This window comes from Crocodylus siamensis, chromosome 5 (assembly GCF_052110815.1).
Source record: "Crocodylus siamensis isolate JL-2025a chromosome 5, ASM5211081v1, whole genome shotgun sequence".
NCBI classification, from domain to species: Eukaryota; Metazoa; Chordata; order Crocodylia; family Crocodylidae; genus Crocodylus; species Crocodylus siamensis.
Window position 1 is genome coordinate 42,458,205 of NC_143399.1, and position 23,489 is coordinate 42,481,693.

General features: G+C 46.5%; 1 protein-coding gene across 1 annotated transcript in view; it reads left to right on the top strand.

Annotated features, from left to right (window-relative positions):
- NOTCH2 (notch receptor 2) overlaps positions 1-23,489 on the top strand; it is a 128,292-nt gene that overhangs the window by 98,411 nt on the left and 6,392 nt on the right. The window contains exons 23-31 of the mRNA XM_090049474.1: positions 47-159; positions 1,645-2,168; positions 3,032-3,379; positions 3,610-3,752; positions 8,135-8,345; positions 10,300-10,396; positions 10,823-10,991; positions 21,331-21,632; positions 23,255-23,402. Of these exons, the coding sequence (XP_089905600.1) occupies positions 47-159; positions 1,645-2,168; positions 3,032-3,379; positions 3,610-3,752; positions 8,135-8,345; positions 10,300-10,396; positions 10,823-10,991; positions 21,331-21,632; positions 23,255-23,402 (2,055 nt within the window). The remainder of the gene's footprint in view (positions 1-46; positions 160-1,644; positions 2,169-3,031; positions 3,380-3,609; positions 3,753-8,134; positions 8,346-10,299; positions 10,397-10,822; positions 10,992-21,330; positions 21,633-23,254; positions 23,403-23,489) is intronic.

The window sequence follows — 23,489 nt, forward strand, 5'->3', positions numbered from 1 at the left end:
CTAAGTTTCTCCCCTCTTCTTTCCCTCCTTTATGCGTCTGCAACAGGCCGTCACTGTGAAACTGTGATAGATGTGTGTCCTCAGAAGCCTTGTCAGAATGGAGGTACTTGTGCTGTTGCCAGTAATATGCCTGATGGATTCATCTGCCAGTGTCCTCCAGTAAGTGACGTGCCTTCAAATTGCATTGCTTAGTCCAGTTTTCTTGTACCATGACAGCCCTGAAAGCAGAGCAAAGAACAGCAGAGCTTCTGTTATTTTTTGATTTCATAATTTTTTGTACTGATTCCCTTTGTAAGTGGAATATACCCCTTCTGCACTGCCCGGAAAGCCCTGTCCTTTTCTACCATTCTTGTGCCTCCCAGCTGAGGAAGTAAGTGCAGTTCCTTCACCAGTCAGTCAGTGACATTTGAATGCCATAGGCATTTATATGGAACTTGGCATTGCTCATTACTACCACCAGCAAGTTCCTTGTTGAGACAGCTTAACTACCTTTTCTGCTAAATATTTAATACTAGGCTTTGGGTCCTCCTTGGGTCCAGAGGCAGATGTAGAATTTTGAAAAGAAGGGTGCAGATGGCGAGGTGCAACATTGCATATAAAGCAACACATTTTTTCCAGCTAAAAATAAACTAGAAACTTTACTAATATACTTGGGTCCTAGGGCTGTATTATTCCATTTAAGATTGAAGCAAAAACAAAGATAACTTCACTGGAATGAGTTAAAAATAATCTGCAGGGCTGTGCAATAGGAGCTTCATTACCAGGAGCAGCTAACAGACAGTAGCACGGCAGAAGAAGGGCTAGTTTGACTGGTGGAACATCAAAACCGTTACAAAGGAGAGGGTTATTAACACCTATGGAAGGAAGAGTTTAGAAGAGATCAGGTTGATTATAATGAGCCAAGAAGTCAAGTGACTCCCTCAGCACTGCCTGACTAGTAGCAATTGCTGTCACTGCCGGGCAGTTGGTTTTAAGCTTTGGTAGACAGGGAATCAAAGGGGTACAAGTGCACAAGTTCACTTCCCCTGGATCTGCCCCTACTCGAGTCCACTTGCTTTGCTCCAGACTATGCCACGCCCTTTCTTTAAATAAAAACCAAACTAACATTTGTACCAGCTTTTCAAGGACAGGTGTGCACACAACTTCATGTGCTGATCAAGCATGGGAGAATTAATTTTGCAAGGCATGAACATTCTGGAAATTTATTAGAAAACCAGGGTTATAGTGTAAGGTAAATAAAACTTATCCTGGTTTATATGTGGTATATTTGTCCAAGCCTGGAAAATGTCCCAGGAAGTTGAAAGACTTGGAAGTTTAACTATGGGAGATGCACTTCAAGGGTGAAACGCACTATGGAAATGCAGTGTGAGATAGGAGAAAGCAGCTTCATGGAACAGAGACGTGTTCATTGGTGGATTTTTCTGCTTGGCTCACCTGGTCACTGAAGGTTTTCAGAGCATGTCTTTGAGGTTTAGATCTAGGGAAGCACCACTTATTTCTAGAAAGGGGGTACTGGCTTTGATGTGCGGGGTGGAGATGCAGGTATTCATTGATAAACTCATGTCTCTGCATAACAAAATTGAGAGCTTATCTCTTAAGAGCCTTACTCAATGTGATCTCCTGCCCCCCTTTTTTTCTCCTTAGGGTTATTCTGGGTCTAAATGTGAATTCAGCAATACTTGTGGGCAAATGAGGTGCAAGAAAGGGGAACTGTGCATCCAGACATCCTCAGGGCCCCGTTGTTACTGTCCAGAGCTCTTGGTGGGTGAGGAGTGCCAGGCTACTGCAGGCTGTACCAGTGCACCCTGCCAGAATGGGGGAAGTTGCCATCCTAGGCCTCAGGCTCCTTATTATTACTGTCAGTGTCCCAGTTACACTGAAGGCAGCCAATGTGAGCATTCAGTACACCCCAGCCGAGAACCTGAAGGGTGTCTGGGTCAACACTGCATGGAACGAGCAAAAGACGGCTACTGTGATGAAGACTGCAACACGCACGCGTGCCAGTGGGATGGAGGGGACTGTTCGCTGATGATAGAAGATCCCTGGGCCAACTGTTCTTCGTCGCTGCGCTGCTGGGAGCATTTCAATGGCTTGTGCGATGAGGCCTGTAATACACCTGAGTGCTTGTTTGACAACTTTGAGTGTCAGCAGAACCCTAAGACGTGCAAGTAAGGCCTGATGCTGGCAGCAGTGGTTTCTGTAACTAATCCATCTCTTGCTATTGCTTTTAACAACTTATATGCTTGGCCTGCACAGCCTCTGCTCCCTCAGCCTTACGAATGGTGCATAATCACAATGCTCTGGCTGCACTTTATGCCTCAAAGAACTTTTCCTTCTTTCACCTGCTTTTCAGCTCTTTGGAAATAATATTTGGAAGATGCTGAATTTTGGGGGCAAAATGACAGTTTGATCAATGACACCATATGGTACCTTGCTTGCTGGATCCGATGGAGCAGTCTGTGGGTCTTGCTTCACAAAAAAAATGCTATGTATGTGAGCTCACCACAAACTAGGGCAGAGCAGGATTTAAATTTTTTGTTTTTTTCATGTGTTGGCCTCGTGTCTTCTGTTTTACCCCCCAAAAGTACTGCATCTCTTTGGCTCAGGTGCAGAGTCTGAGACCTAAAGGTGTGATTTATGTGCTGCCCTGTTTCCTGCCTGGCAGCACGTGGTACAGCTTTACCAACATAACTGGTCATGTGGTAAGGCTGGACATGCTATGATGTGTCTCCAGTATTTGGTGCAGTCCTCTTGAATGATCTAAATAATTCTCATTTTGCTCACACTACAGTTGAACCAGGTGCTCTATGCTTTTCACTTATACCTTGCTCCAGATGTGAGGTCACATTGTAAATGGTACCCTCAAGGTGAATTTTCTCACCTAAAATGTCTGAGTCTAATCCATCATTTTGAGCTTGACCCACACTGGAATGGACTAGCTAGTGGTGGAATGCTTTGCATCCTAGTTGACAGGATCCCAGGCTACAGCTATCAGTATGTTACTGTCTATAACCCTCTGCCCCTCTTCCAGGTATGGTAAATATTGTGAGGATCACTATGCGAATGGCCTCTGTGACAAAGGATGTAACAATGAGGAGTGTGGTTGGGATGGTCTGGACTGTGCCGGTGACAAAGCTGAGAAGCTGGCGGAAGGTACCCTTATAATTGTGGTGCTAATGCCCCCTGAACAGCTGCTTTCAGATGTCCATAGCTTCCTATGGACTCTAGGAACCCTTCTACACACCAACCTGAGAATAAAACGGGATTCCCAGGGAAAGTTGATGGTATATCCATACTATGGAGAGAAGTCAGCACTACGGAGCCGGCGATCCCTGTTGGTCATTCGTAAGACCAGAGAGCTTGAACAAGAGGCCATTGGGTGAGCAAATTTCTTTGTTTTTCTCTACTAGGACTGTGAAGTCTGAATTACAAGGTGTGTACAAAACATACAATATTTTAGGCCAGGGGATGTATTGACCTGCCAGGGGGAATCTTAAAACTATCAAGGTTGTTTAATCCAGAGCAAAGTGAAAGTATTAGCCTGGAAGACTCTCTCTTTTGTCTGGTGAAACTGATTAGCAGGACCTATTCTCTCTTCTGCTTTTACAGCACAAAGGTGTTCCTGGAAATTGACAATCGACAGTGCGCTGAAGAGTCAGACCAGTGCTTTAAAAATACAGAAGCTGCAGCAGCTCTTTTAGCAGCTCAGGCCATTAAGGGCATGGTGCCTTATCCTTTTGTGTCGGTTGAAAGTAAGTACCGTTAAAGAAAAGGGGGAAAATTCTGGGGTGTGAAGGAAGCAAATTTTTTTTTGTCAAGGCAGATTTTGAGTTGCAGGACAGCCTTGTAACCACTTCAGAGATCTTAGTGTTCAATACAATTTCTGGGATCCCACAAAACCAGGAGTGGGCAATTATTTTGGTCAAAGGGCTGCTTGCTGAGTTTTGGCAAGCCATTGAGGGCCGCATGACAGGCAGCCACGGGCCGATAAATATTAATTTTCTGAATTTTTTTAGGGGCTCCATGGGCTGGATAGAATGGCCTGGTGGGCTGCATTTTGCCCACCCCTGCACAAAACCCTTATACACCTAGGACTAATTTATCAACATGCAGTAGGGGCATGTGTGTTGTAATGCACTTGCCTAAAGGATTTTTTTTTTACATTCTGTAATGTGATGTGTTTTAAAAGACAAGAACTAATCTGTCACAAATAAGCAGGTGATCAGTTGGCAAAAACATGCAAGGGATTATCACATGGTCGGACCCTCTTGCCTTCCTACTAGAATAGAAATTGTTCAAATGGAGTATAACCTCATTACAGTGAACCCCTATGGGAAAGAGAAAAGAGTTCATAAAAGGGGTTGTTTCCTATAATAGGACTATTCAGTTTGCTGCATTCTTTTCATTCAAAAAAAAAAAAAGGGAAAAAAAATAGGTCCCTTCTGTTAAGTACAGAGGATTCTTATAAATAGGGTTAGTTGTTATGAGGTGGTGCTGTGGTTCAGTCCCTCTACAAATTCAAAGATTTGCCATTATGTATACGTAACTATATCAGTGATGCTCAATCTTTTCTGCCTGGAGGGCTGGATGGGCAGTGCCTGGTCCATCCATGAGCTGAATTCAGCTGGTATTCCCTGTCTGGCGCCCAGGTGGGCATAGCAGGCACCAACTAGCTGTGTGGAGTGGAGTAGGGGGCAGGCCAGCCCCAACACAGCCATAGAGGGGAAAGAAGTTTGACTTGGCCCTGTGGAAAGGAATGGGGTGTGGCCTGGTTTTGCTGGTGTGGAGGGCGGGGTGGCGTCGCCAGATTCCAGCCAGCCCTGTACGGAGAGAAGGGCTTGTGGCCTGGCCCCAGTGGGAGGGAATGGGTGTAGCCAAGCCTCAATTCTGCCCCATGGGGGAAGGAGGCGTGGCTCAGCCCCAGCAGGAGGGAATGGGGCATGGTCAAACCCCAACCACGTCCTGCTGAGGGAAAGGGGTGTGGCTCGATTCTGGGGAAGGAGGGGCATAGCAATATCCCAACCCAGCTCCATGGGGGAAGGGGGGGTATGGCCAGGTACCAACTGTGACCTGTGGGGTGGGACTGGGGTGTGACTTGGGGCCAGTTCAGGAATCGGGGGAGGTATGGCCTGGCTTTGTGGGTTAAGGGTTGCGGCCCAGCCTGACTGGCTGCACTGGGCTTGGGGTTTGGGAATTTGGCAAATGGAGAGTATCCATATTAATGGCCACTCCCCAAAGCTGACAAATTTCCTTACCCATGGGGAGTCCCCATGGGCCAGATATGATGGCTTTGCAGGCCTCATTTAGCCCACAAGCTGGAGGTTGAGCACCCCGATACACAGGAAAGCCATGACTTTAAACTGTGATCTTGCAGCCCTATTTCAGGAACAGGTATCGTAAAGAGCAGCATCTTCAATTTAGCAGAAGCTCCTTTTGGCAAAGGACCAGATCTGTATAAAAGCAAGTGGATACTTTATTGAAGATGCAGTTCCCAAAATTGTGGTCCCAGTTTCTCACTTAAAAGAAAGGCCATGTGTACAAGCTATGCAAGTTCTTCTGAAAAAAAAATAAACAAGTCCTACTTCAGTTGTAGAATGCAAATTCTAAGACACGGAATAGAGGAAGGTGATACAGCAAAGGTGTTGTGTACGTTAATTGTCGTACCAGCTCATCAGAATTTACTCTGCACGGCCATAGTCTGAGCTCTCCAAAGCCCGATGAGTCTCTTATTCTAAACACATTGGGCACATCCAGATGAGTGTGCATGTGCCTGCTGCAGCATCTCAAATCAGTTTGAGACACCACAAGAGGCATGTTAAGAACTAAAAATGTTCCCTGCACTGCCTGTTTGCAGCCCAGGCTCTAAATTTGATACTTGGACCCATATCCTGGTGCTGGGATGGAGCTGCTGCTGGGAGGGCACTAGTGGAGGCAGGCAGGGGCTGTGGGACAGGAATCAAGGGTAGGGGCAGGGCACTGGCATATCAGTGCTACTCAGTGCTCCACATCCTGGTGAGCAAAGGGGGCAGGGGCAGTTCTGATTTTTCTATGTTAAAAAAAACAGAAGCAAATGCCAAAGTGTATAAATATTTAAATTTTTTATTATGATGATAGAGGCACTGGTAGGCTCCCAAATTGCTTTAAAATTGTAAATATGTCAATAAAACATTGCCCAACTGATCTTTCTCTATGTATAGTGGCATTTCATTTTAATCACAAAAGAACACAGATTTTGGATATTTTAATGAGACAAGCTGGGTTTTTTATCAGAGTGTAATAGGGGGCCACCTCAAGGCCGGTCACAATGTCAGCTTTACCACCTGTCTAGAGCACTCTGCTCTGCCTTTCCTGCCATGTCTTGATGTAATAATTCCTGATGTAGCAATGTGGGAGGCTGCCCATTTTATGCCCCGATACCTAGGGCATTATGCACAGCCCCGAACCTACCCTTATACCATGTCTAATTCCTCACAGATGGCATCCTAAATCACTATCCACTGTTACTCCCCCAGCTCCATTGCTGAGCCTGTCCCAGCTTGGCCTCAGGTGTCCGCAGATGTGCCTGGACTTCCTGCCCCCCTCACTGGGGCCTTTAACATATGCCCCCTTCACTAGGGCTTCAACCCATGCCCCCTTCACTAGGGCCTGAACTCCAGCTACTCTGGTCAGCCCATGTGCAGTCCTTCAGGCCCCCTAAGGCTCTGTGCTACACAGCTGCCAACCACTATTCTGCCCCCTTACTGAGTCTGGGGGGCCTTATGGCTCTCAGGTCTCAGGCATCCATAGACTTGCCTGGACCCCACTCTGCCTACAGCCCACTCAGGACTCGGGCATCTGCCAACATACCTGGACCCCCATCATACCATCTGTCCCAGCAGGATGTAGTTTTAGTCATTCCCTAGGACCAGGAACCTCCTTCATCCTCATAGTTCCTGCCCTTGACCTCCAGGTGTTCTGAGAGCAGCAGGTCTAGCCCGGCAATGTTTTCCCTCTGGCTCCTTGCAGCAACTGCAGGCTGTACTGCTCAGAGCCTGCTCTTATATTCTTTAGCAGCTAGGTCCTCCCTCCAATGAGGCAGCCTCCTGCTGGCCATATGACTCTCCTGATTGACAGTGCAGTCACCTGCAGGCTGCTTTGCTGCCTGCTGAGGCCCTTAAAGTGGCAGGCACCTAAGGTGCCCTGCCACACAGAGAATTTGCAATTTTTAAACAGGGAACACCAGGATCTCTGCTAATGAGACAAGTGGTGAGACTTGGGCAGTGGAGCCTGTTCAGGGCCAGCACTAGGGACTCAGCTGGAGGTCAGACAAGGTGGCTGACCTGGCCATTTGGGGCCAGGAGGATATGCTTTGACAGTTCAAAGTAGGACATTACAATGAGCACATCTTCTGGGCAGTAGCTGCCCAGATGGCAGGGCAGGGGCACCAGAAAGTATGATAGCAGTGCCGTATGAAGGCCAGCTGTGCAGACACGGCCCACTGGCAGCTAGTCCAGAGGTGCAGGAGGCTCTGCTACAGTGCCCATATCACAGCCCAGGTGGCCATACAGTCCCAATCCAGATCTGGCTGGTGCATGGCCTTGTGGCTGCATGCTGTCGCAGGTGGCAGTGAGTCATAGCTGGGCAGCAGTATCCACTGCCAGACTGCTGCAGTGGGTAGATGGTGTAGGGGTCACTTTAGGTTAGGGCTGCTTCAGCAGTCCAGCTGGCACAGGGGCCAGTCTCCCCAGATACCAAGTGGATGGGCTCCAGAAGCTCCTGAGAGCAAGTAGCCATCAGCTGCTTGCCAGGGCAGCTTTTTATACTACTGGGGTCAGCACAGGTGATGGCTCTAGCTCCAGCTGCAGCTGCGGAGGAGCTGTGCAGAGTCAGTTTGCCCCAGGTGGCACAACTTGCCCCACACCAGAGTGCATGTTCAGGCATGTGTGCTAAAGCAAAAATCCCCGGCACAAATTTGTGCCACTCTTATTTGAGCTGCTGCAAGATCGTGTGCCTTCATGTGTGGATGTGCATATTTTGAGTCAAAGCATTAAATAACAATAAGAATAAAAAAGAATAAAGGAAGATCAGAGGCTCTCACCTGAGGGGTGGGGAGGAAGGAAGCCATTTTTCTTGATGTTTCACTTGGAATTTTTAGGTGAACGCATATCACGAGGGAAGACCCAGATGCTTTACCTGCTTGCTGTGGTAGCTTTGATCGGTCTTGTAATCCTTCTTTTGGGTGTGATGATGGCAAAGCGAAAACGGAAGCATGGCTCCCTCTGGCTCCCTGAGGGCTTTATTTTGCACAGAGACTCCAGTAACCACAAACGGAGAGAACCAGTTGGGGAAGACGCAGTTGGATTGAAGTAAGGGTCCCTTCAGGTCACTGAGCACCTCTGTGCTAATACATTCTGGGTTGTTGGAACATAAAAGTAAAAAAATAAATAAATAACATGGTGTATAAATCTCTTATCCGAGGCACTTAAAACTCTGTGGGAAAATCACTACTTATGCCAACATTTCACATGCCTTTCTCTGAATTTACCTTTGTGCCCTTGGACAGAAGGTCTTGTACTTGGTAATCAGTCATGGATGCCAAATCTATTAATAGCTGTTGAACAGAATGGTTGGAGATATTTCCTCTGGTATCTCTTAATCAATAATGATGGATGCCAGAGAGGTTAATGAATAAGGGATAGATCTATCTAGAGATTTCTTTCTAAAGCATCCACCCTTGCCACTGCTGGAGACGGGATACTAGGGTAGATGGACTATTGGTCTGACCCTGTAGGGCACTTCTTATAAATTATAAGAACATAAGATGTTAATAGTGGGAGCTCTGTCTCCTGTATAAATTTAAAATGAGACTGAGCAGAGCACTAAAAAAACAATTCTACACAACCATTTGCAATGCCCTGCAAATGGGGAGATTTTTTGAAGATTTTTATTTGTAGAAATAATGAAATCTTTAGGGAAACAAATAACATGACCATTCATTTTCTTCATTTTCACCCCTCACCCCCAACATAGCCAGACTAAGAGCTCTAACTGTACTTGAAGTAAATTAAAATAGTGGTCCATATTTATCAAGAATAAAACTGCAGAAAAGTTAGAAGCCAATAATATGGTCCTATGTGTGTGTATTGTGGTCTGTCAATGAAATGTTTTGAGCCAACAGTGTGCTCCTGTTGGAAAAAAGGCCAGCATCGTATTGGGCTATATTAACAAGAGTGCCCCTTGTAAGTCAAAAGAAGTGCTTTTTCCATTCTGTTCAGCACTAGTGAGAACTCACCTGGAGTACTGGATCCCATTTTGGGGCTCCACACTTCAAGAAAGATATGGATAAATTGGAAAGAGTCGAGCAGAGAGCATCAAAAATGATTTGAGGTCTGGAAAACATGATTCATGAGGAAAGGCTGAAAGAACTAGGATTACTTAGTCTGGAAATGATGAGAGGGATGTGTGGGTTATAACACTTTTCAAATCCCTGACTGGTATAGAGAGGGTAGAGAAGGGCTTTTCTATGTGGCTGTAGGAGCAATGGACTCAAGCTGCAAGGAGGAGATTTAGACTGAAGATTAGGAGGAACTTTCTGAACATTAGGATGGTCAAACATTGGAGAAGTTGTGGAATCTCCATCCCCGGAAATTTTCGTGAGCAGGTTAGACAGACACTACTTGGCTGGGATGGTCTAATCAAGGATGATCTTGCCTTGAGCAGTGGGTTGGATTAGATGACCCTATGAGGGTCCTTCTGCCATATTTTCCTATGATCCTAAGGTTGCATGCTGTGAGACTGTGTGTGTTTCTTGCTAGCTTTGTGACAGGCATGAGAACAGCATGATGTTTTGGTCCACCTCTAGCAACTGGAGCTTATATAAAAGTTGGGGCTGTTAACAGCTTCCAGGTTAATGGACTTGGTCCTGAAGCTAAAACATTAGAGGTTCTAGAATGAGTGGGTTCCATAGCTATGCTGCTTGTCCTCGATAAATAGAATAGAGCTCAAAGGACCTGCAGAGGCCACCTAACTACGATGCCGCTGTTTTTTGGCCATGCAACCAGCTGCATGGCTACAATAATGTTGTCTTATGGAAGCAATACCACCAGGACAAGAGTTAGTAGGTAATCTCTGCCTTCCAGCAGGGCTCTTGACCTCTTACATTTGCAACTTTGCTGTTTCTTTAAAAAATATGAATTGGGTGTGGCTGATAGTAAAATTGTTCCATTGTAGTATGTGCAGCCACAGAAAATTGGACAGTTTTCATAATTATGGTAACAGTTTGTCACGCCATGAAATGACACAGATATCCTTTTGTTTTAGAAATCTGTCAGTACAAGTTTCTGATGGCAATCTGGCAGACTATACTGCAGGGGAACATTGGTCAGGTGACAGGGGACCTCAGCCAAAGAGAGCTAAGGTAAGAGATGTCAGGTGTTGGTTGTTGTGCCAGGTACTGAGTTGGATTTTTGTTTGAGGAAAAGTTTTGTTTGTTCTGTTACGCCCCCTTGCCTACAATATTCCTATTACCTTTAAAGAGAAATAACACCTCCCGAAGTTAACAACCTTTCAGATGTAAACCCTGCACTTCAGATAGTGACTCCACAACCATCACTGTATCTCAGAGATCCATCCCCATGCAGAACCTCTAATCACAATGGGGACAGAAGCAGATCTAACAATGCCAATATGTCTGTGAGTTTAAGACAGTTTTCACCTGGTGGGAACTTAAAGGCTAAGAATGCCAAACTGAGGTTTAAAGGGAGATACTGATTTCAAAAAAGTGTCTTTGATAGTATAGTGTGTGCTAGTGGTTTTGAAGTGAACCTTCATTTTTCCTGCTTAGTCTGAAGATGAAGCATTGCTCCCAGAAGCAGATGAGCAGGTAGATCAATGCCAATGGACGCAACAACACCTCAGGGCAGCTGACATTGATGGGACCACATCCCTTGCTCTTACACCACCTCAGGCAGATCAAGAAGTAGATGTCCTGGACGTCAATGTTAGAGGACCAGGTAAGTAATAAGTATGTCTGGTACAGTTGCAGATCCATACATGACTCACAATTTTTGAGCCTGCCGTACCCGTAACAGTTGACACTTCTACTTCATGGACTGCTTACAATTGCAGAAAGTGTCAAGACATTAGCAGAATCACAGAAAGCCAAGCTGTAGTTGAGGCGAGACAGACCTACAGTGTAAGAAACCAGACCTAGGAGGTGGGTTTATGGTCTGTACCACATAGAGTATGGTGAAAAATAATGGGAGGGAACATATTGTGTCCAAATTGTGTGATACATTGTTGGAGAAGGAATTGAATAAAAGTAGTTCAGGGCAAGGTGTCTACTAAGGACATCTTAATGGTCAAAGGAGGTGGCCAGGGCAAGGCCATGTCAGAGATTCGGGGTGAATTGCCATATTGCAAATAACCAATAGTTCAGCTACTGTCAATAGCCTTTTTAATTGAACAGTCAGCACCTGAGGTTGCAAGAGCCAGTTGAGTAGTGTTGTAGATGTGGGCACACACAGATGCATATTACATAGTCTAGGAAGGAAAGAGAGAAGGTCTCTTGACCATTAAACTATCTTTTTCTGTAGCTATTGGTTTTCTTAATTAGACTATATGCTGGTTGTGAGAGTATGAGGAAGTTTCTTCTTAAACTCAGTCTGCTAACTGGCTAAATGTATTTGTGGTGTCCTGCTTTCCTTTACTGTAAATAGATACAGGGCCATGTCATATGATAAAAGATCTGGTGGTCATTCTGTACCCCACTGAGGGTATTTTGTTCCTTGAGCTAAACAACTAGCTGTGAGGGGTTTTTTCTTGACTACAGTAGCTGAAAATGTGACTCTCATACTGTAATATGGTGTTAATATCTGATCTCATTCCAGGCCTACTTCTCTATCTGTTGCAATGTAGGGGCTTCATCATTTTTAGTGATGATCAGATTTCCTTCCTAATGTTGTCTAACATACAGTTTGCTTTCTGACCCCTGTCATAATTCCTAAATGAAGTGATGAGGAAACAGCTCTTCTTTGTGGGCATTAAGAGTTTACACCATCAGTTTCCTAGCTTTAGTTCAAACTAAGTTTCTAACCCTTCGGGAATGACCCCTTCTGATGTGAATCTACTGCTACTCTCTTCATGCATCTATGTGCTGCGCAAAGTTTTACCAAGCAGCTGCAGGATGAGAATAAAACCAGGACATCCTTATTGCAGCTATTCACAGAAGACAACTGTAGAACTCTTTAATTCTGTCACTTGCAGGCTGCTGTTGTTCAAATGTTTTCTTGCAACTGCAAAGGCAGGCAGTAAAGTTAGTCACAGGGGAAGAAAGCACTGACTAAGTGAGGAGGAGAGGTAGCGTAGTGGAGAAGTAACTGTATTCGTAGACTGGTGATAGGGTAATAGAAGTCTTTCCTTGTGTAGCAGACAAGGGGCTCTTGAGAGAATGAAAACACGTTAAGGGGAAGGGTTTGGAGCATCAGATTGCAAATGTTTCTTGGCCACCATTTGGAGTTACCTTGTAAAGACCAGTGACAGTGCCCTAGTTAGATCTATCACCTTCCTCAAACCCATCCCTGGATGGGGAGGGGACAAGAGGCTTCTCACAAAGATGTTGCCTAAGGACTTTGTATGTAGGGTTTTTACACCCTAATATTCTATAGTTCCCATTTAAGCGAAGGTTTTTTCCCCTCTAGGTAGTACTTGCCCTGTGAATCTCTGCAGCCTGGCTTTTTGCTCTAACAATTCTTTGGTCCCAGCTCCAGCAGGGAGCCCCAGGCTGTACGGTGTCTCTCAAGTGAAGCTTCTACAAAGTGCTGTTTTGTTCTTTGTGTTGTACACGAAGTGAGTCACAAGAGGGGAATGGCATTCTTTGCAGTGGAGCTATTGTGAGCTCATAACCAATGTAATATGTCATTATTGGCACCATTAGTAATGCCACCTGTCATTAAGTGTGCTTAATCCTCATTGTGATAAGACCCTGTCTTTGGTTGCTTAACTTTTAATTCCTTGGGCAGGAATTTTGCATGCCTGGTATCTGCCTCTGGCCAAATTCTTTGGAGTTTCAGATAAAATAGTCCAGTCTTTTCAAACAGTGAGATTAAGGAAAAATACATTGTTTTGCTCTTCTTCTTTTTAAAAAAAGTATCCTGATTGCTGTTTTCTTGAGAAGCATTTGTGCTTCTGTGCTTGGAGACTCGGTGAGAGAAAGGGACAGCCTGCTGTGGGATGTGCCTTCTTGCTATCCCCATAAAAACGAGGGCGAATATAGCCAACTTGTAAGACTCTGCCAATAGCAGTCCATCCATACATGTTCAATAGAGCTTCATTGGAGCCTAGAAGTTCAAATTTCCAAGTATTATATATGTGCACACACAGTCTGAGCATACCCCATCCAGCAGAGATGCAAGGGATGATCAAGTCTTTCCATTCCACTGCTGCTTCTCTGGCCATGGTGGTGTTAGTGACCAGAGGTAAGAAAATCAGGAGTCTCCTTTGTTTTCAGTACTCCCTCAGCTGGTACCAGGGAAGTATACAAGACAAAGCACCCTGTCTGGAAGGTAGAGGACTAAAGAACAGGGTACAGATCGGCACAGGCTCAGACATTGGGCAGAAGGTTTTATAGACACCTGAGCACAGTACTTGGCATTGAACCCGCAACTCCTGAATCTCAAAATTGTCTGTTATCCTGCAAATCCTGTGAAACCGACTGGCAAAAGATGTTTTAACCTCTGTGGACCAATCACTAAACGGGGCTAACAACTTACTGTTGCTACCTGAAACTCTGTTAGCTCAAATGTTGTGGTTTTAAAGGCCCCAGTGCTTGCCAGTGATCTTGGTGAAGGGTTGGTGTGGTTCTCCACTGTAAAGGTACCTTGTTCTACGTATTTTGAAAACTTTAGAAACTATATTAAAATAAGTGAAGGCAGGAACATAAAGCACTCAAAGCTAGGAAATGCCAGGATTGTGTTCTTCCCACCTTAATGTAATACCCCCTCTCCTTTCTTTTATGCCCACAAAAACTAGTATCCAATCACTGAAGCCTGTGATTACATACTATTTTTTGCACAGGACACTTTTTTGCCTTGGCACACAGGATGGCAAGTGCTCTGGGGGAGAAATTGGGTGGTGAATGAAGTTGTTTTCTGAGGACTCTAGATATAGCGCAGGTACACCCACTTGTTCTAGAACTAGAAAGCAAGCAGTGCATAAGGAAAGTGAATGCAGTGTCATGGTTAGCTTAACTGAATGCTGCCCAGGAGACAGGGCTGTCCCTGGTGGTAGTGGTGGGGGTGTGTGAATCGGGGCAACTTCCCTGGACCCTATGCTTCAACATCAGGATGCCAGGTGCAACTTTACATTCACCTTACCTAGAACTGGCTGCAAATGGCGGAGCCAGCGTGGCATGCGGCATCCACGCCATGATTTAAAAGCCAGCTATCTGTCAAGCTGAGTAGCGCTGGGCTGATGACGTCAGCCACTGGCACTGCCATGAGAAAAATAAAAGGCACTCATTCAGCGTACCAGTAACTGTGATGAAAAAAATGAGGCAGGCTTGAAACCCCGTGACGGACGCGCCCAGGCTGTGAGAGCCCAGCCGACCGGGAGCTTGGAAGGCTCCAGCTCACCGGGTGGAGGGACAAGCTAGTGTCTGCTCCCTGGATTTAACTCCTGGAACACTGAGGGAGTGCTTGAGAGTCCAAGAGGGACACTGGACCCAGGGGAACCAACGCCAGCTGCATCCAAAACCATAAGTACTTGTAAGTGGAGCCCCCTATTCCCATCATGTCAAGAAAGTTGTGGCAAGCTTTTCGAGGGGAGGGCCTGCTCTCATTTGGAGGGGGACCCAGAACAGAAAGATCACCACGGCCCACCCTGAGCTTGCCCCTGGCCCCTTGTAAGAGCCTGGCCCCAGCCCACAGTGGCACCCTAAACTGCCCTGTGCAGTTCTGAGGGCATGTGCCTCCTGTGCCTCCCAGGGTGCACGTTCCAGCAAGAGCTGCTGGGGGCTGTCCTGCCCCCTGCCCCCACCAGCCCTAGCTTCACCCCCTCCCCACTGTCAGTTTAAGTAAGGCAAAAAGATCAGTTTGGTCCTGTTGTTATATGCAGTAGGCTATATACAGGGCTATGGCCCTGTCATTAACATACAGTGGCTAGCACTAGCAGGGACGGCGACAAATTAAGGAGGCCATCCTTGAGGGACTGGCCCAGGCTAACATTCTAAGGGACAGCCAGCATGGGTTTGTTGCGGGTAGGTCTTGTTTGACCAATCTCATTTCCTTCTATGACCAGGTGACCTATCACCTGGACGAGGGAGAAGAGATTGATGTCATATATCTTGACTTCAAAAAAGCTTTTGATCTGGTATCCCATGATCACCTCTTGGCCAAACTGCCCAGTTGTGGCCTTGGCTCCACCACGATCCGCTGGCTGGGAAATTGGCTCCGTGGTCGGACCCAGAGGGTTGTGATTGATGGCAGTCACTCATCGTGGTGCCCTGTGACCAGTGGGGTCCCTCAGGGCTCTGTCCTGGGACCCATACTGTTCAACATATTCATTAACGATGTGGACATTGGAGTCAGGAGTGGACTGGCCAAGTTTGCCGATGACACCAAACTTTGGGGCAAAGCATCCACGCCAGAAGATAGGCGGGTGATCCAGGCTGACCTGGACAAGCTCAGCAAATGGGCAGACGAGAACCTCATGGTGTTTAACACCGAAAAATGCAACCTCCACCTTGGGAGGAAAAACCTGCAGCACCCTTATAGGCTCGGTAGTGCTACGTTGGTTAGCACTACAGAAGAAAAAGACTTGGGGGTCATCATTGACCATAAGATGAACATGAGCCTCCAATGCGATGCTGCGGCTAGTAAAGCGACCAAAATGCTGGCGTGCATCCATAAATGCTTCTCGAGCAAATCCCGGGACGTCATTCTCCCCTTGTACTCGGCCTTAGTGAGGCCGCAGCTGGAGTACTGCGTCCAGTTTTGGGCTCCACAATTGAAAAAGGATGTGGAGAAGCTTGAGAGAGTCCAGAGGAGAGCCACGCGCATGATCAGAGGTCAGGAAAACAGATCTTACGATGACAGGCTGAGAGCCATGGGACTCTTTAGCCTGGAAAAGCGCAGGCTCAGGGGTGATCTGATGGCCACCTACAAGTTTATGAGGGGTGACCACCAGGATCTGGGGGAACGTCTGTTCACCAGAGTGCCCCAAGGGATGACGAGGTCGAACGGTCACAAACTCCTGCAAGACCGTTTCAGGCTGGACATAAGGAAGAATTTCTTTACTGTCTGAGCCCCCAAGGTCTGGAACAGTCTGCCAGCGGAGGTGGTTCAAGCACCTACATTGAACACCTTCAAGAGTAAATTGGATGCTTATCTTGCTGGGATCCTATGACCCCAGCTGACTTCCTGCCCTTTGGGCAGGGGGCTGGACTCGATGATCTCCCAAGGTCCCTTCCAGCCCTAATGTCTATGAAATCTATGAAAATCGAGAAAACATAGCTCAGGTGTGGAAAAAAGGCAGGAAAAAAAAATGAGAGAAGAAGTGGTTAAGGCACTGAAAGATTTGCTGGAAAATGTTATGGTTTCTAAAAGTTTCATAGTTTCAAAGTTTCATAGTTGGTAGGGTTGGAAGGGATCTGAGCAGATCATCAAGTCCAACCCCCTGCCATGGGCAGAAATGAATGCTGGGGTCAAATGACCCCGGCAAGGTGTTCATCTAGCCTCCTTTCAAAGACCCCCAGGGTAGAAGCGAGCACCACTTCACTTGGAAGTTGGTTCCAGATCCTAGCTGCCCTGGCTGTGAAGTAGTGCCTTCGGATGTCTAGTCTAAACCTACTCTCTAACAACTTACGGCCTTTATTCCTTGTTACTCCCGGTAGTGCTTGGGGGAGCAGGGACTCTCCATTGCCTGCTGGTCCCCCTTGGCCAGTTTATAGACAGCCACCAAATCCCCTTTCAGCCTTCTCTTGTGGAGGCTGAACAGGTTCAGGTCCCATAGCCTTTCCTTGTAGGGCCTGCCCTGCTGCCCCCTGATCATGCGAGTGGCCCTCCTCTGGACCCTCTCCTTGTTGTCCACATCCCTCCTGAAGTGCAGTGAGCAGAACTGGATGCGGTACTCCAGCTGTGGCCTGACCAGTGCCACATAGGGGGGGAGGATCACGTCCCTGGTCCTGCTTGTGATGCATCTGTGGATGCATGACAAGGTGCAGTTAGCCTTACTGACTGCATCCTCACAGTGGTGGCCCATGTTCATCTTGGAATCAATAGTAACACCAAGATCCTTTTCTGCCTCTGCACTGACGAGAAGGGAGTTCCCCAGCCTGTAGGTATGATGCTGGTTCTTTCTCCCCAGGTCTAATACCTTGCACTTGTCAGTATTGAAACCCATCCTATTCTCATCCACCCACCCATGTAACCTGTCCAGATCTAGTTGTAGCCTGTCCCTCTCTTCTAGTGTGGCCACTTCTCCCCACATCTTAGTGTCAGCTGCGAATTTGAACCAGGTGTTTTTCACCTCCTCATCCAAGTCACTGATGAAGATGGTGAACAGTGCGGGCCCGAGGACTGAGCCCTGGGGAACCCCACTGCCCACATCCCTCTAGGTCAAAAAAGACCCGTCCACCACCACTCTCTGGGTGCGACCCCCAGCCAATTTTGTGACCCATCTGACTGTGTAGGCATCGAGGAAAATGCTAAATTAATGGACTCCAGCGATTTGTATCCAGGCTGAGGAAAAGGACGATAGTGCAAAATGTGCATAGGCTATTTCCGTAGAAAAATCTGACAACACTATTTCCCTGAAGAATATGTATGATCCAGCAAATTGGCCATATTTACTCTACAACAAGACAGTAGACATTTTAGTGGAGAGAAGCCCTGAGAAAATACCTGGTAATAACCATGTTTTTCCAAAGAACGATGACAATCAACACTTTTCAGAAGACTTGTACACATGGAGTTTGCCAAATGGAGAAAGGGTTGAAAGAAATTGGCTGGTATACTGGAAGAAAGCAGATGCAGTTTTTGCTTCTGCTGCAAATTGTATGGCTCAAAAATGGCACGCAAATTGGTAAAGGGAGGCTGCAATGCTGGGACACATCTCAAAGGCAGATTGCAATCTCACAAATTATCCAATGAGCATATTGTAAATTCAACAAAATGGATTGAAATAAAGAGAAGATTGTCTGCAATAAAGAGGAGAGATGAGTATGCACTATGAGAAATATATAAGGAGAAGAAACATTGGCAATCAGTGTTGACATGTGTTATAGCAGTTGTGCAAGTACCTAGCTGAGCATAACTCAGCATTTTGTGGAACAAATGCAAGGCTTTATGAACATAACAATGGTAACTTTCTGGGATTAATTGAGATGATAGCTAAATTTGATCCTATGGTGCAAGAACAGGTCCAATGCATTAAAAATGAAGTCCATGACCATTATCTTGGGCCTTGTGTTTAAAATGAACTAATCTCGATGATGGTGTTGCAGATGAAGAAAAAAATTCTTGAACAGGTGAAGACTGCAAAATTCTTTGCAGTTATTCTTGACTGTACCCTTGATCTGAGTCACCAAGAGCAGATGTCCCTTGTGCTTTGTTATGTTGATGTGACTTCTGAAGAAGTGAAGGTAAGGGAGAATTTTATTGACTTCCTTCTGGTTCAAGACAAAAATGGACAAGGACTGTCAGATTCTCTCATAGCTCCACTGGATGGATGTGGTCTGTATATTAGTGATTGTAGGGGTCAGGTATACGAAGGGCCAGAAACAAGGCATACAGGCACACATCCTTCAACTCAACTGCCAAGCCTTTTTCACTCCATGTGGCTGCCACAACTTAAATCTGGTATTGGGAGATATGGTGAAATGTAGTGCAAAAGCCATGACATTTTTTGGAGCTGTTCAGTGAATTTGCAGCTTCAGCTAACAGATGGCAAATATTGACAGTGCGTGCTCCCTCTCTAATGCCAAAGCTGTTGTCAGACACTAGGTGGGAGTGTCGAGTAGAGAGTTTAAAAGCAATTCGCTACCAGACAAGTGGTATCAGGAATGCCTAGCTTCAAGTTGCTGAAGAATGCGACCACTCAGAAGTTAAGGGAGACTGAGTCCTTGGCCAACTACAAATTTTTGAAAATTTTGCAATTCTGTTTGCAATGGTTGTGTGGTATGACATCACGTTCTCTGTAAACACTGTGAGTAAGACAATTCAGTCCAGGGAAATGCAGCTTGATGTGGCTGTTGCACACATCAAAGGACTAATTGACTTTTTGCAAAAATACAGGAACACTGGATTTATCTCAGCCAAGAACACAGCAACAGAAATAGCATCTGAAATGGGTGTTGAACCTAAATTCAAAGAATGATGTGTGAAACGAAGAGAGGTAAGGAGGAGCTGGAGAATTCGCCCAAGAAAGTGTTTGAAGCCAGTTACTTTCTGGTCATTGTGGATCAGGCTGTTGTGTGTCACTGATCACACGATTTGAACAAATGCAAGGGTACACTGACAATTTTGGTTTTCTGTGTGATGTAAAGAAACTCGGAGAAGTTGACAGAAGATGACATGAGAAAGCGGTGCATAGATTTGGGCACTGCATTGTCTGACGGAGAATCTCATGGTATCAATGGTGCGGACCTTTTCTTAGAGCTTTGGGTGCTACAAGAATTCATCCCTGAAGGAACAAGTAGTGCTCTTCAAGCCCTTCAGTTTCTTAAATCACTTGATGATACCTTCCCAAACACAGCAATCGCATACAGGATTCTGCTGACAAACCCAGTCACAGTAGCTTCAGGGGAGCAAGGCTTTTCCTAATTAAAGATGATTAAGAACTACCTAAGGACAACTGTGTCTCAAGAGAGGCTGGGTGGACTTGCCACTCTGTCTATTGAGAAGGAAGTAGTATCAAACCTGAATTACCACAGATCTGATATCAGAGTTTGCTGCAAGGAAGTCCAGGAAGGTGAATTTCGAGAATGTAGGCAGAGTGACACTGGTCATGGGATAGGTTAGCTGGGTTCTGGTTTTGTTAATTATGCCCTTGCCCATGCCCTGCCTTTGTGGGGGTCCCATGAGACCCTGTGCGTGTTGTTAAGGGGGCCCCTCACAGGCTGATTTGCCCTGGGAGCCCTGTACTTCCCTAGGGACGGCTCTGCCAGGAGAACTGGATTCGGTCTCTGCTTCTGCAGAGCTATTGTGTGATGTTTGGCAGGTTACTTAGAGTAAAGCTTTTGCAGGGCTCCAGTAATGGTGGTTTTTCTGGGAATACAGCGAGATAGATTTGCAGAAGGGATGCACACTTATGAAGTCTCATAGGAACTGAGTCTCAAGCGTTGAAAGTATACAGGATGGTTAAGCACCCTGAAATTCAGATGCTAGGTATCTCAAATTGAGCCCTGAAGAGTTAGTTACATTTTGAGCTTTAAATTGTACCTTACTTAGGTCCCTGTGTGTGAAACACAGGCAAAAGCCCCTCATGTCAGGGATGGTGTGAAGCGATATCAACCTGGTGTTTGCAAAACACCTAAACTGTGATGTGAGAGCACCAGGGAAGAATTCATAACTTTGTATATTCAACACAGGACTTACATCAATGTGTGAGGAAAACAACCTGGGACCACAAATAGAATACACTGGATAAAAAGCAATATTGCATAACTATTCAACATTGGCCCTTTCATAGAGTGTTGTCCATCCTGTACCCTAAATGAGGCAAGTCTTTTGTGGGAAAATAGTATACAAGCTTGTATTAAATTAGAGACTTCATCAGAAATAGTTATACACAAGAAAACAAACTGAAGTTGCACAGGTAACAAGACTTTAGGCATTTCTTACTTTCTGAGTTGATTGACTTTTCAACCTTAATGCTCTTTTTATATAGTTTTTTGGTGTGATGGACACCAAGAGTCTGTCTGTTGTTTTTTCTTTGTATTATGATACTGCCTTCTAGTTAGCTGCCATTGGTAACATTTGTTTGCTTATTACTTTTTTCTCCTTGTCTTACCAGACTTTTTAGTGCATGTTTACACTTCTCTAAACTTCCATATGATTTTGCAGCTTACATCTCTCTCTTCTGGAGTTAACCAACTCCAGATAAATAAGATCTATTAAAAACTTTTTAAAGTTTTATGTGAGAACAATTAGTATTAGTTGTGCTAGGTATAAAGTCTCCACCTTTGAAGAAGATGAGGTCACCAGTTCTGTTTTGTTTGATTGTTAGATAAGAAAAGTATTTGACATGGCTGGAAGAAAGTGAAAATTCCCTGCTGGCCCCATATCAGGGCCCAGCAGGAGCTTCCTGTCTTCTGCTACTATGAAGGTGTTGCCATTACAATTTCCTTTGTTACAGATGGGTGCACGCCACTCATGTTGGCATCTCTGCGTGTGGGCAGCTCCGACATTAGTGACGAAGATGAAGATGGGGAGGATTCCTCAGCAAATATAATAACAGACCTGATCTATCAAGGGGCTAACTTGCAAGCTCAAACAGACCGCACTGGGGAGATGGCACTGCACTTAGCAGCCCGCTATTCAAGAGCAGATGCGGCAAAACGCTTGTTGGATGCTGGTGCTGATGCTAACGCCCGAGACAACATGGGGAGGACTCCTCTTCATGCAGCTGTGGCAGCTGACGCACAGGGTGTCTTCCAGGTAGTGTTTAGGGGCTGTCTTTAGGGCACTCGGTGGAATAGGGGTACACTTGACTATGTTCTTTACTGTTAAGCCAAATGGATGAAGTTCTGGTTTCCTCAGATGTCAGTAGTTGAAATGAGTCAGCATCTGCACCAATGATTTGTGCAGATATGTTCAATCTTGCCTTTTTGTCAGTGCTGCAGTATTAGCGGCCCCAAAGCTGTCTGGTAGGGCTCTGTGAAGCTTTGGTAGCTGATTCAGTTTGGAGGATATTCGGCCCGATTCAGGGACCAAATCTATGAATCCAAATTGAATTGGGAGACTGAGTAAAAGCTCCTGATTGATTCAAAGCATCCTAATCAATTTGGAAAAGATTCGGCCGATTCAGGAGCGGGGGCTGTGCCATGCTGCTGCTTGCCCAAGCCGGGGTTGGGGGCGCAGGATTCGGGTGCGGCTCACTCCAGCCAGAGGGAGACAAGTGGCAGCAGGGCATACCCCCACTCCCAGTGCTGCTGTGCCTGCATCCCGTACCCCCCTGCGCCAACTGGCAGGCAGTGGCAGGGAAGAATCCTGCTCCCAGCACTGATACAAGTGTGGCAGTGCTGGGAATGGGGGCTATTCTCTACTGTCACCTGAAGCGAGCTGTGCCTGCATCGCACCCCCTCCCCCCACAAGCTGGTTGGGAAGCGGCAGCAGGGCATAGCCCCTGGGCTCCCCCCACCAGGGCAGAGGCAAGCATAGCCAGAGGAGCCATGGGAGAAGCCCCCATCGCTGCCCTGCCCGGCCCCATCCCCCGCTTGGCCAAGCCTCCCGGCACTTTAAAACAAACAAACAAAAAGCCTCACACCCACCGGCTGTAGGAGTGGGGATCAGGCCTCTGAAGGTTCGTGGCAGAGCTTCCCCACCCAGCAGGGGGCAGTGGGGGGGCAGCGGGGATCACCTCCCACCTGGCATCCGTGCAACAGCTGCCCCATGGTGCGGGTGCTCCACGCTGTCTGGGAGCTGGAGCAGCTCCACGTGTCAGTCAGAGCCTGGCATCGCTCAGCCCCAGTGGCCCCAGCTCCCAGACAGTGCGCAGCACACTACCGAGTCACACTGCACCCACGCAATGCGACAGCTGCTGCATGGGTGCCAAGTGGGGGAGGAGGTCAATCCCCACTGTCCCGCACTCTGTGTGTGTGTGTGTGCGTGTGCGCGCATGTGGGAGGGGGGGAGGGCTGTGCCTCAGGCACCCAGAGCCCCAGTTGACGCTGCTGCAGCCGGTGAGTATGGGGCTTCCCCTTCACTGTTTCTGATGTAGTTAACCAGAGCACAGTTAGTCACAAAGGAGATGACAGAGCTGAAAAATGTTACGCATTTAAGCAACTTATTCACTTAACCAGCATGCAGGTAATAACCAAAGTTTTTTACAGTGTAAACTATGGGCAGTAAATTGTGGCATAGTGCTGTGCAGTTAAGTGAATTATACATTTATCCGATAAGCATGTAAGTGATGTGCACTGTAATCCTTTGTGTATTCCAGGTCCTTTTATTTCAGCACTGATGTTGCTCTTTTTATTTAAATGTTGTGTAAACTTCTTTCTGATTCTCAGTCTCTCTCCATATGACAATTGAAAGATTGCTCTTCTCTTGTCCCTCAGATCTTGATCCGGAACAGAGTAACAGACCTGGATGCTCGCATGAATGATGGAACAACCCCGTTAATTCTGGCAGCTCGTTTGGCTGTGGAGGGAATGGTGGCTGAGCTGATCAACTGCCAGGCAGATGTCAACGCAGTGGATGACCACGGTACTGTGGCACAGGGCATGCTGGACCATGGCAAACTGGGGCTTTCCTATTTCCAACATTTCTCATGATATAGGATGGGAACAAAGA